This window comes from Narcine bancroftii, chromosome 1 (assembly GCF_036971445.1).
Source record: "Narcine bancroftii isolate sNarBan1 chromosome 1, sNarBan1.hap1, whole genome shotgun sequence".
Classification (NCBI taxonomy): Eukaryota; Metazoa; Chordata; class Chondrichthyes; order Torpediniformes; family Narcinidae; genus Narcine; species Narcine bancroftii.
Window position 1 is genome coordinate 83,686,212 of NC_091469.1, and position 12,023 is coordinate 83,698,234.

At 40.1% G+C, this 12,023-nt stretch overlaps 1 protein-coding gene across 5 annotated transcripts in view; it reads left to right on the forward strand.

Moving 5' to 3' along the window:
• Positions 1-12,023, forward strand: part of LOC138760602 (serine/threonine kinase-like domain-containing protein STKLD1) — a 70,662-nt gene that overhangs the window by 17,557 nt on the left and 41,082 nt on the right. For 4 of the 5 annotated variants that reach the window (XM_069931402.1, XM_069931370.1, XM_069931377.1 and 1 more), the window contains exons 3-5: positions 2,995-3,039; positions 4,390-4,464; positions 7,962-8,066. In XM_069931402.1, coding sequence (XP_069787503.1) covers positions 2,995-3,039; positions 4,390-4,464; positions 7,962-8,066 — 225 coding nt within the window. The remainder of the gene's footprint in view (positions 1-2,994; positions 3,040-4,389; positions 4,465-7,961; positions 8,067-12,023) is intronic. The other variant, XM_069931387.1, reaches the window with a different exon arrangement.

Sequence of the window (12,023 nt, forward strand, 5' to 3'; positions counted from 1 at the left end):
ATTGGACATCCCCACATCCCGGAAATCTCTTTGGCAAATCTAGCATGCCCTAACTCCAAGTTAAGCATGGGCATTATTAGGCATGAAATAACATAACATAACATAACAATTACAGCACGGAAACAGGCCATTAGGCCCTTCTAGTCCGCACCGAACAAAACACTCCTTTCTGGTCCCACCTCCCTGCACAATGCCCATAACCCTCCATCTTCTTCTCATCCATATACCTGTCCAACCTCTTCTTAAATAATACAGTTGACTCCGCCGCCACTATTTCTCCTGGAAGATCATTACACACGGCTACCACTCTCTGAGTAAAGAAGTTCCCCCTCATGTTACCTCTAAACCTCTGCCCCTTAATTCTTAACTCATGTCCTCTTGTTTTAATCTTTCCTCCTCTTAACGGAAATAGTCTATCCACATCCACTCTGTCTATCCCTTTCATAATCTTAAATACTTCTATCAAATCCCCTCTCAACCTTCTACGCTCCAAAGAATAAAGACCTAATCTGTCCAATCTCTCCCTATACTCTAGATGCTTAAACCCAGGTAACATTCTGGTAAACCTTCTCTGGACTCTCTCCACTCTGTTTATATCCTTCCTATAATTAGGCGACCAGAACTGCACACAGAACTCCAAATTAGGCCGCACCAACGTCTTATACAATCTCAACATCACCTCCCAACTCCTATATTCAATGCAATGATTGATAAAGGCCAGCATACTAAAAGCCTTCTTCACCACCCTATTCACGTGAGTTTCTACCTTCAGGGAACGATGTACCATTACTCCTAAATCTTTCTGCTCTTCTGTATTCCTTAATGCTCTCCCATTTACCACGTATGTCCTATTCTGATTCTTCTTACCAAAATGAAGCACCTCACACTTATCAGCATTAAATTCCATCTGCCATTTTTCAGCCCACTTTTCTAAGCAGCCCAAATCCCTCTGCAATCCTTGAAAACCTTCTTCATTATCCACTATTCCACCTATCTTAGTATCGTCTGCATATTTACTAATCCAATTCACCACCCCATCATCTTGATCATTAATGTATATAACGAACAACAATGGGCCCAATACAGATCCTTGAGGCACACCACTGGTCACCGGCCTCCAACCTGACAGACAATTATCCACTACCACTCTCTGGCCTCTCCCTTTCAGCCAATGTTCAATCCATTTGACTATCTTAAAATTTATACCTAAAGACTGCACCTTCCTAACTAACCTTCCATGTGGTACCTTATCGAAGGCCTTACTGAAGTCCATATAGACAACATCCACTGCGCTACCCTCATCCACATACCTAGTCACCTCTTCAAAAAATTCAATCAGATTGGTCAAACATGACCTTCCTCCCACAAATCCATGTTGAGTGCTCCTGATCAGACCCTGTCTATCCAGATGTTTATAAGTACTATCTCTAAGAATTTTCTCCATTAATTTACCTACCACAGACGTCAAACTTACAGGTCGATAGTTGCCAGGCTTCCTCCTTGAACCCTTTTTAAATAACGGAACCACATGAGCAATGCGCCAATCCTCCGGCACTATCCCCATATCTAATGACATTTGGAAAATTACCGCCAGAGCCTCTGCTATTTCCTCCTTCACTTCTCTCAATGTCCTGGGGAAGATCCCGTCTGGTCCCGGAGACTTATCCACCTTTATATTCTTCAAAAGCCTTAAAACTACACCTTTTGTAATCTCTATATTCCCCATATTTACCCAATTTGCTTTTTTTATCTCACATCTCCCAATATCCTTCTCCTTAGTGAATACCGAAGAAAAGAAACTGTTCAATATCTCCCCCATTTCTCTAGGCTCCACACACAGTTTTCCGCTCTGATTTTCTAAGGGACCAATTTTGTCTCTAGCTTTCCTCTTACCATTAACATATTTGTAGAACTCATTTGGATTAGTTTTCACCCTGCTTGCCATAGTTTTCTCGTACCTTCTTTTAGCTTTCCTAATTCCTCTCTTAAGATTCCTCTTACATTCAATGTATCTTTCAAACATCTCCTTAACTCCATGCTTCTTATATCTAATGTACGCCTCCCTTTTTCTTCGAACCAAGTTTCCAATATTCCTTGAAAACCACGGCTCAAACCTTTTGCCCCTCCTTTTAACCTAACAGGAACATAAAGCTTTTGCACTCTCAAAATCTGATCTTTAAAAGACTTCCATCTCTCTACTACATCCTGCCCATAAAACAAATTGTCCCAATGCACACCCTGCAAGTCCTTTCGCATCTCCTCAAATCTAGCTTTTCCCCAATCAAAAACCTCAATCCTTGGCCCTGATTTCTCTCTTTCCATAATGACATTGAAGCTGATGGCATTATTATCACTGGACCCGAAGTGCTCGCCAACACTAACCTCCGTCACTTGACCCATCCCATTTGCCAACAGTAGATCTAACACTGCTCCTTCTCTGGTCGGCACCTCTACATATTGTTGTAAAAAACTATCTTGCACACATTTCACAAACTCTAACCCATCCAGTCCTTTCACAGAATGTGTTTCCCAATCTATATGTGGAAAATTAAAATCTCCCATAATTACAACCCTGTGCTTATCACAAATATCTACTATCTCCCTACAGAATCCTCACTACTTCAAATGAGGACTCACCAAAGCTACTAACAATCATGGCAAAAAACAATAATTTTTTTAACCTAATGTTCTGCACTGTTGAATTGTGCCCTTCTCCTGATGGTGTTATCTGTGGAAATGAATTTTTTTTAATGTAACATAGAACCCTGCTCTTTCTTCCTTGTTGTTTTGAGGGGGTTGGGTGCTGAATACAAATTCTGTTATTTACTGATATTGGGGTTGGACTTTCTAGCAGATTATGAGAATGGCAGAAACCAATTCTATTGTGTATCATTAATGGAATGTTCTGATTTATCTTGTAATTTTAATGCTTATTACAGTTTCTCAGGTACTATATTTTAACCATGTACTTTTTTACCCACTCTGTGAAAACAGATTGAATGCATGGATGAGGCAATGGTCAACAAAGCTCTGAGGGAAGTAAGTATTCAGCAATCATTGTATAACACGGTGCAGTGGTAAGTCTATGGCATTGTTCGGCATGGTTATTCATGTTTGGCATAACATTTAGGACCTGGGAAAGGTTCCAGCATTCTGGTATCTGTATGATACATAGCACAGAGGTTTCAGTGCATTCTTCATAGGCATTCTCTTGGGATCAATAATTTACTTTAATTCCATTTCTGTGAGATGACAATTGAAGCCCTTATGTCAACTGCAAATTCCTCCACAGAAGGAATGGGAGGCCCTGATGGGCTAGCGGATAAGTAGTTTAAGAAGTGGTATATTCTTTCAACTATATATGGTTGGTTTCTGTGTGGTCCTGATTTATAGATATGACATTCTGTACACCATCCCAAATGCCCCAACTCTACTTTGAGAAGGCCTGGGATCCTTGGAGTCAGTAGAAATGTTGATTTAAAAAAAAATAGACACTGAGCACATCCTTGACTCTCTTCCTTTGTCCACCTGGTAATGTATTTCTGCATAGAATAGAGTGTCTGTTTTAGAAATCTGGTTTTGGGAATGTGAAGAACATGGCCTAGAAATGGAATCACTTTACAAATGGAATTGCTAAATGTAACTGAGGTCCAAATTCTGGAGATGGTAGCAAGAGAGAGGAAGCTGATGTTAGTTCAGTGCATTGTCATGTGCACAGAGATACAGTGAAAATCTTAGTTTTGCTACCAGGCAATCTTCAAAAAGTCACCACTTTTGGCACCATTTCAAATTTAAAATTTTACAGCAAATAACAGGTAAAAAAAAGATTAATCATATGGCACCTGCTTCATCAATGTGTATATGTATCTATAGCACATTAGTCACTGTATGCTGCAGAGTGCAAAGGTCAATATTTAGTATTCAGCATACAGTAATGTGGTTAGTGCAGAGTAAATGGCATTGCATTCAGTATATGGCAGGTAGTGCAATACTCAGTGTTGTCAGATAGACAACAGTACAAATGTTGTACACTACATCATTGTGCAATGTAACATAATTGTTGATGAACTACACGTGATGTGGGAGCACTGCACGTTGATCATTTTGCTATGCATGCTCAGGTTGATTGGACGTTGCAGAGGGAGTTCTGTTCAAGGGAGGAATTTGGAGCTTGAGTGTGATGCTTCTGCATTGTTTTTTTGTGGAAAAGAATACATTTTAACTCATTTATTAATTTGGAAAGTGGGGGAGGGAGGGGGTGTAACAGTGGGTTTTAATATTGATGACTGTAGTGTAGTGGAAGTCATTGATGTGATCCAGCTCACAATCATAATTTGAATAATGCTTTGGTTTTCTTTACTACTGATTTGAAATTTTTTCTCATTTCAGGCTATGATTCTGTTGGAGCTGAAACATCCAAATATTTGTAAATACAAAGAGATTTTTGTTGGCTGGAATAAAGAGGTACAGCTTATAATTACATGAGAATTCAAAAACACGAAAATCAAAAATTTGTAAATGTTGGAAACAAACATTGTAATTGCACTTTCTCATGAGAGAAAGGTTGGTATAATTCACATTATAGCTGTGGTCCACCAGTTCTTCATGGAGTAAATATTTGAACTGATGGATGTAGTTAAGTGAGCAGCTGAACCTTTTCATGTTCTTCAGTGTGATTGGATCTGCACTCATCTGAGCAATGGAGAATATTTTATCACACTCCTAAAGTAGCATTTGGGAAGTTGGGAATTTATTATTTTAGTATTAATTTTTTTTTTCAGGATGCAGGCATCGGTGGAAAGATCCTTAATTTCTCTTTAGAAGTTAGGGGAGCCACCCTCTTGAATCATTGCTGTTAAATAGAAATTTTCAAGATTTAGGCACTGCATTGATGAAGGACATGTAACTTGAAGATAAAGGTATGTCTGTACCATTTTTTAAAAAGCAGTGCATTTCATAATGGTACATGCAAGAAGCATGGTGTGCCTGCAGTGAAGGAGAGGCCAATCAATGATCTTAATCTTGAATGGTGTTGAGATTCTTGTGTGTGTATTTTCTTTTTTTTGGAGCTGCACTCAATCTATATAAGTGGCGATTATCCCATTAGCTTATGGCTTGTATATTGTAAATAGTAGTACGTTTTGTGGTGTCAGGAGTGGAATTATTTGCTAAAAGATATCTAGCTCCTGTGACTGTTGAGTTGTGTTCAACACACTGAAGCCCCCAGGATATTGGTGGTGATTGAATATTCAGGGTAGTTCATGGAACTCCTCAATGTTGAAGATGGTCATTGCTTGGCACTTTTTTGTGAAAGATTAGTTGCCACTTATCAGTCCATGTCTGAGTGTTGAACAAACAATGGGAAGCTAGAGGAACTCAGCAGGTCAGGCAACATCCATGAAGCTAAATGGTCAATCGCATACCTTATTTTTCATCTAGTCACTCTCCAACCAGATGCCATCAATATCAACTTCTCCATTTTCTGCTAGCCTACTCCCCTTTCTCCTTCTTTCCCCATCAAGCCCTTTTCTCAATGCCAATTTGCGTGGGGAATGGGAAAAAATTGCAGGGCACTATTATTTGCAGGTAATTCTGATACTCAGGATTTTAAGGGTGTCCAGCGGTGACATCCCAAGTGATGTATTATGCATAGTGCTCTGACAGCCAGCTGACTGCACAATGACATTTCGTAGTTCCCAGAGCTTTAGATATTATGATCTTCATAAACACGAAATCACAATCAGATTAATTTGTTTGTTCATTGTTGAAATGTTAACGACATCTGTACACTTAACAAAAAATACTTTTTGTACTGTTTTGTGATGGAAGGTTTTCTAAATGATCATTAGTTCACTCTGGGCAGCCTCAGAGTGGCCAGAGTTGGCAGTCATGTGGGGCAGAGGCCAGATTCCAGGGTCAGATGGGCTCTGGCGTGAGAGGTCACGGCTCCGTGGTGGTGCTCAGGGTCCATCACAATGGACCAGCCCCCCTCTTCCTGCAAGTGGGACACCACCGCTGCCATGCTGCTGGTGCCCAAGAGTACCTCAGTGCCTCGGCTGAGCAGCTCCTCATGCTGGGTTTGCTCCCCCACCCCACTCCTCTCATGCTCCCCTCATGCTGGGCCCGTTCCCTCATGCCGCATGCTCCCTCAAGCCATGCACTCCCACACGCCACTCCCACAGGTAACGCAACTGTTATTTGATGAGGAAGTGGTGGCTGCTTTTGGGGGACTTAAACCATGGAGGGGAGCTCAGGTCATGATTGTATAGTGTGGGAAGGGCTCAGGCAGCAGGGCAGGAGGTTGTCAGACCAGGGCTCAGACAGCAGGGTGAAGGACCTATTAGAGCGGGGCTCAGGCAGCATGGCAGGGGGCTTTCAGAGTGGGGCTCAGGTAGCAGGACAGAGGGCTGTCAGAGCAGGGCTCAGGCAGCAGGGTGGGGGGTTGCCAGAGCAGGGCTCATGCAGCGGGGCTCAGTCAGTGAAGTGGGGGGCTGTCAGAGTGCACTGGCCATGCTGTGAAATTTGCATGCCAGACTGGTGTGTGTATATAGGTACTAACATCACTAATTGAACTTGGTAGGACTGCTTGTCGTTTCACACCACCAGAAGGCAATTTGTGAATTAAAGCGGCTGAGTTTTCAACTCTATTCGGAGCAGAGTTGCATGTACTTGGCAGTGTAGAAAGGCCTTCAGTCTTCTTTTCTCCAGCTCTCCACCCCCTTCCCTTTCCATTCCCAAAGCCACCCCCTTCCAATTGTTTTCTCCTGTCCCCTCCCTCCCTGATCCACCTATTACCTCCTGCATGTGGGACTGTCCTTCTCCCTCTGCCTCTCCCCCTTACACCAATTTGTTCAGACGCCTACCAACATTTTGCTCTTCCCTTGATGAAGTGCTCAAGCCCGAAACATTGGTTATCTGTCTTTATCTTTGCTCTATAAAGTGTACTGTTTGACCTGCTGAGTTTCTCCAGCATTAGTTTTTATTTTTAAATCAATGTTTTGAATTAGGATCTTTTATTGAGAGTCTGTCTGGGACAAACTGCATAGAGGCATGAACTGGTTCATCTTATGTGGAGTAACAAATGGAATTGAATGTTGTATACTCAGCTGAGAATGTCCCTTCTGACCTTCAAAGGTCACTGATGAAGAAGCTGAAGGCCTTGCTCTAGGGAATTCCGACAGGAATGTCCTGGATTTGGGATGTTTTACCTCCAGCTACTTCAACTATTTTTCTTTGTGGAAAGTTTTGTTTGACCTGATGCTGTTAGACTTCATGGAATCCATGTGAGCATTAGAAATTTTCAGAACCCCTCCTCCTTATTTGTAGCTACTATCTCTGGTGGGTCTGATTTCCAAAAGAATTTGCAAATACAACAATGTCATGTTGTTACTTGTATGTGGGATTGACTTGACTAAGAGCAGCTGCATTGTGTTGAGATTTGTTAACTCAGTCACTGCCAGGAGATCCATCCAGCTTTATTTGTATAAATCTGCTTTCGCTGTGTTTTTTGGAACATAGTTTGCTGGGCCATTTAAAGCAATTCACTATGGATTCAGAATCCTGGATAGAAAAAGCTATATAAAAATAAAATTTTTCCCCTTGGAAGGTTTCAATAAACCAAATAGTGTTTTCACGGATTTTTTTCAATTTAAATTTTAATTTTAAATTTAGACATACAGCATGGTAACAGGCCCTTTCAGCCAACAAGCCATGCCACCCAATTAAACCTAATTGACCTACAACCTATGGTACATTTTGAACGGTGGGGGAAAAGCAGATTACCCAGAGGAAACCCACGCAGACACATGAAGAACATACAAACTCATTCAGAGCCTTTATTGCTAATTCAGTTACAGACCCACTGTGAGCTATTGTAAGGATATTGCTTCTTTAATGTAAACCAGAAGGGATGGACCCCAGTTCTTTGTCTTCTACTTTGCCCTTTATGATTTGCATGGCAGGATGCGGCTTTGTCAGTTTGCATGGTGATTGAATACTCTTCAGTAGGAGATTTAGCTTTCATCATACGGGACAAGAGACGGAGGATGGAAAAAGTCAGGGAGATGGTAAGCACAGAAGAAAACACTTCAAAAAGATTCATATCTTGATGTAGGGTTCAAGCCCGAAATGTTTGTTAAGTATCCTTATCTTTGCTGTATAAAGTACATTGTTTGATCTGCTGAGTTTCTCCAGCATTGTGTTTTTACTTGAATTGTAGCAGCGCTATAAATAGACTACAATTCCCAGAAGTCTAGCGAACTGGCACGAGACGTCATAATGTCATGACGTTATGATGTGGTGCATGTTTTAAAAGAATACGCTCATGACTCAAGTAAACGAGTTCTGATTTACTTGCAACTGTGTGTGTTGTTATTTTGCGTTCAATAGCCACCACTTCATTTTCAGTGGCTAAAATTGGTGACCCCAACGGGTCCAAAATGAGCATTTGGATTATATGGATACTGTAGTTGATGCTGTTAAGCTACTGCCATTCTGGATGGTGGAACCAGAGCTGTGGTTTCAATAGACTGAGGCTCAATTTTACATCAGGAAGATCGAGGTGCCGGAGGAGTCATGTGATGGAGTAGTGGTCGGTCAGGAAAACCAGCCCTCTCCAGGAAAATAAGAAAAAGCAAAGCATAACAAAAATAAAATATAAGAAATAGAAGATAAAGATACAGAGAAGAGAAAGAAGATGGCTTCCAAGAAGGAGAAAGTAAAAACAAATGGAAAAAAAGTAGCTAGAGAAGAAAGAAGAAGGCCTTGCCTGTAAGAAAGAACAGGGTGCTGCGGTGGCGAGGAGCGCCCGACACTCGATGTCAGTGCCTGCCCTGCGGAGTCGTGACTCACCAGCCAGTTGAGTACATAAATTGCTTTCGGAGCCAAACAAAAGTGCGTAACTGTGCAATCAAAGGAGAAAGAGGACATCAGCAGGAGGGGGGCTCAGCAGAGGAGCAGGCTGCCACAGAGTGAACAGCTGAGGGACCTCTGACACCAGGGCGCTCAGCTAGAGGACAAGGAAGGCAGCAGAAGAGGGAGCGATGAAACAGACATGGGAGATAGACGGAGGGATGACCGACAAGAAGATCAACGTCAGGAAGCACAACAGACAAGCAGCCCAGGAGGGGAGGACCAGCAACAAGAGGCCCAGCAAAAAGTGGCCCGACAAAGTGATACAAGTAGATCATCAGGAAAAACAGAAGAGACAGACACAAAGCAGAGAAAAAGAAGACACAAACATAGGTACAGACACTGAAGAAGAAGACCAAGATTTTCACAAAGAAATAGAAGGTAAAACTGATGGACAAAGAGCAATAAAAGGTAAAACTGATGAACAGAATATAGATAAAGTTTTTTTGAAGAATAAATGAGATCACTGAAAGAATGGTTATCATTAGAATTTAATGCAATTAAAAGGAAAATGAAAAGAACAGAAGATAAAATGCAAAGGTTAGAACTGGTAATGACAGAAATAGGGAAAAGAGTAGAGAATGTCGAAGAGCGGGAGATGGCTGTAGAAATGGAAGTGAATGACAAGAGAAAAATTGGAAGGAAGTGATAAAAAAATTAAAGAGACACAAGAATTGTTATCTCAGAAAACTGATACATTGGAAAATAATAGTAGGCGAAACAACATAAAAATAGTGGGCCTGACGGGGGGTGAAGAAGGCACAGAAATGAAGGAATTTATAAAAGAATGGATCCCGAAGGTCCTGGGAATGACAGAAATGCAGGAAGAAATGGAAATAGAAAGGGCTCACAGAGCACTAGCTCCGAAACCACGGGCACATCAAAAACCAAGATCCATCTTAGTAAAATTTTTGAGATACATGACAAGAGAAAATATACTGGAACGGGAAAGGAATAAACCATTGGAATACAAGGGTCAAAAAATATTTTTTTACCCAGACATAAGTTTTGAACTCTTAAAGAGGAGGAAGGAATTTAATACAGTGAAATCAACTTTATGGAAAAAAGGTTACAAATTCATATTAAGACATCCAGCTGTGCTTAAAATATTTATACCCGTGGAGCAAAACAGACTGCTCTCGGATCCAGAGAAAGCGCAAGAATTTGCAGAACGTTTGCAGGACAGGAGAAGAGATGAAGAGATGTAACAAGAATGAAGAACGGTGATAAGAATATATAAAGATGTAAAAACAATGTATATGTAAAGAACTAAAGAGGGAAAAGAGAAGGGAAGGAAGGGAGTCAGGGGGTAGAAAAGAAGAGAGAGAGCTTTGTTATAGGTGTTTAAAAAAAAAAGTGTTTTCTGGAGAGGGCTGGTAGAGGGGGAATAACCGTCACTGCAAAATCAGTTGATGATGCAATTCAAATGAAAAGGGGAGTTGTGGTTGCCTGGCAAGGGATATGGGGCAACTCAGAGAGGGAGGAACTTTTGGGGTTAAGGTATTAATGGATATGGGAACTATGGAGGTACTTTATGTCTTAAGTGTGTTGTAATAAGAGAAAACTAAGAGATGAAAATTTATGCGCCTAATGAGGAGGATCAAAAGTTTATGTAGGATTTTTTTTTTAAGATTGCAGACACACAAGGAATTATATTGATAGGAGGGGATGTTAACCTTAATTTGGACCCAATGTTGGATAAAACTGGACAAAAGACGAGTAAAAAGAATAAAGTAGCCAAATTTATGGTTAAATCAATGCAGGAAATGAAACTTATGGATATATGGAGGAGGCAACACCCAAGAGAGAAGGAATTTTCATATTATTCGAGTAGGCACAAAACTTACTCAAGGATTGATATGTTTTTGTTGTTAGCCCATATTCAAGGGAGAGTTAGGAAAACTGAGTATAAAGATAGACTACTATCAGTTCATTCACACCTATTATTAGCAATAGAACTGGAGGACATCCCACCAAGAACATATAGATAGAGGTTAAACTCCATACTACTTAAAAGACATGAATTTAGGGAATTTACTGAGCGCCAAATTAAAACATTTTGAAATAAACACAGGATCAATGAAAGACAAATCTATATTATGGGACTCAATGAAAGCCTTCATTAGAGGGCAAATAATAAGTTATGTGACTAAGATGAAAAAGGATTACAATTGGGAAATAGAGCAGTTGGAAAGGGAGATAGTAAGTACAGAAAAGGAATTAGTAAAAAGGAATGATATAACGAAAAGGAGAGAACTGGCAGACAAAAAAATTAAATACAAAACATTACAAACATACAAGGTGGAGAAGAACATAATGAAAACAAATCAAAAGTATTAGGAACTGGGAGAAAAAACGCATGAAATATTAGCCTGGCAACTTAAAACAGAACAAGCTAAAAGAACGATACTGGCATCAAGGAAAAAGGACAAACAAATTACATATAACCCAACAGAGATTAATGAAAATTTTAAGGAATTTTATGAACAATTATACCCAACTGAAAATGAAGGGAAAGATGATAAAATAGAGGAATTTTTAGCTAAAATTGAACTGCCAAAATTGCAACAAGTGGAACAAAACAAACTAATAAAACCATTTGAAAAAGAGGAAGTACAGGATATATTAAAAAACTGAACAATAAAACACCAGGAGAGGATGGATTTCCAATAGAATTTTATAAAACATTTAAAGAGTTATTAATTCCTCCTCTCCTGGAAGTAATGAACCAGATAGAAGAAACACAAAAGACAAGGAAGGATCCATTAACACCAGGATCACAAAGACCAATATCTCTACTTAACTCAGAATATAAGATAATAGCAAAATTATTAGCAAACAGACTGGCTGATTGTGTACCAAAAATAGTAAAACAAGATCAAACTGGATTTATTAAGAAAAGATGAACAGCGGACAATGTCTGTAAACTTATTAATCCCATCTATGCAGTTCAAGGAAATTAGAAACCAACAGTGGCTGTTGCTTTCGAAGCAGAAAAAGCCTTTGACAGAGTAGAGTGGAACTACTTATTTAAAGTATTACAGTAGTTCAATCAACCAGAAAAATATATAGATTGGATTAAAGCATTGTATAATGGACCGTTGGCGAAAGTA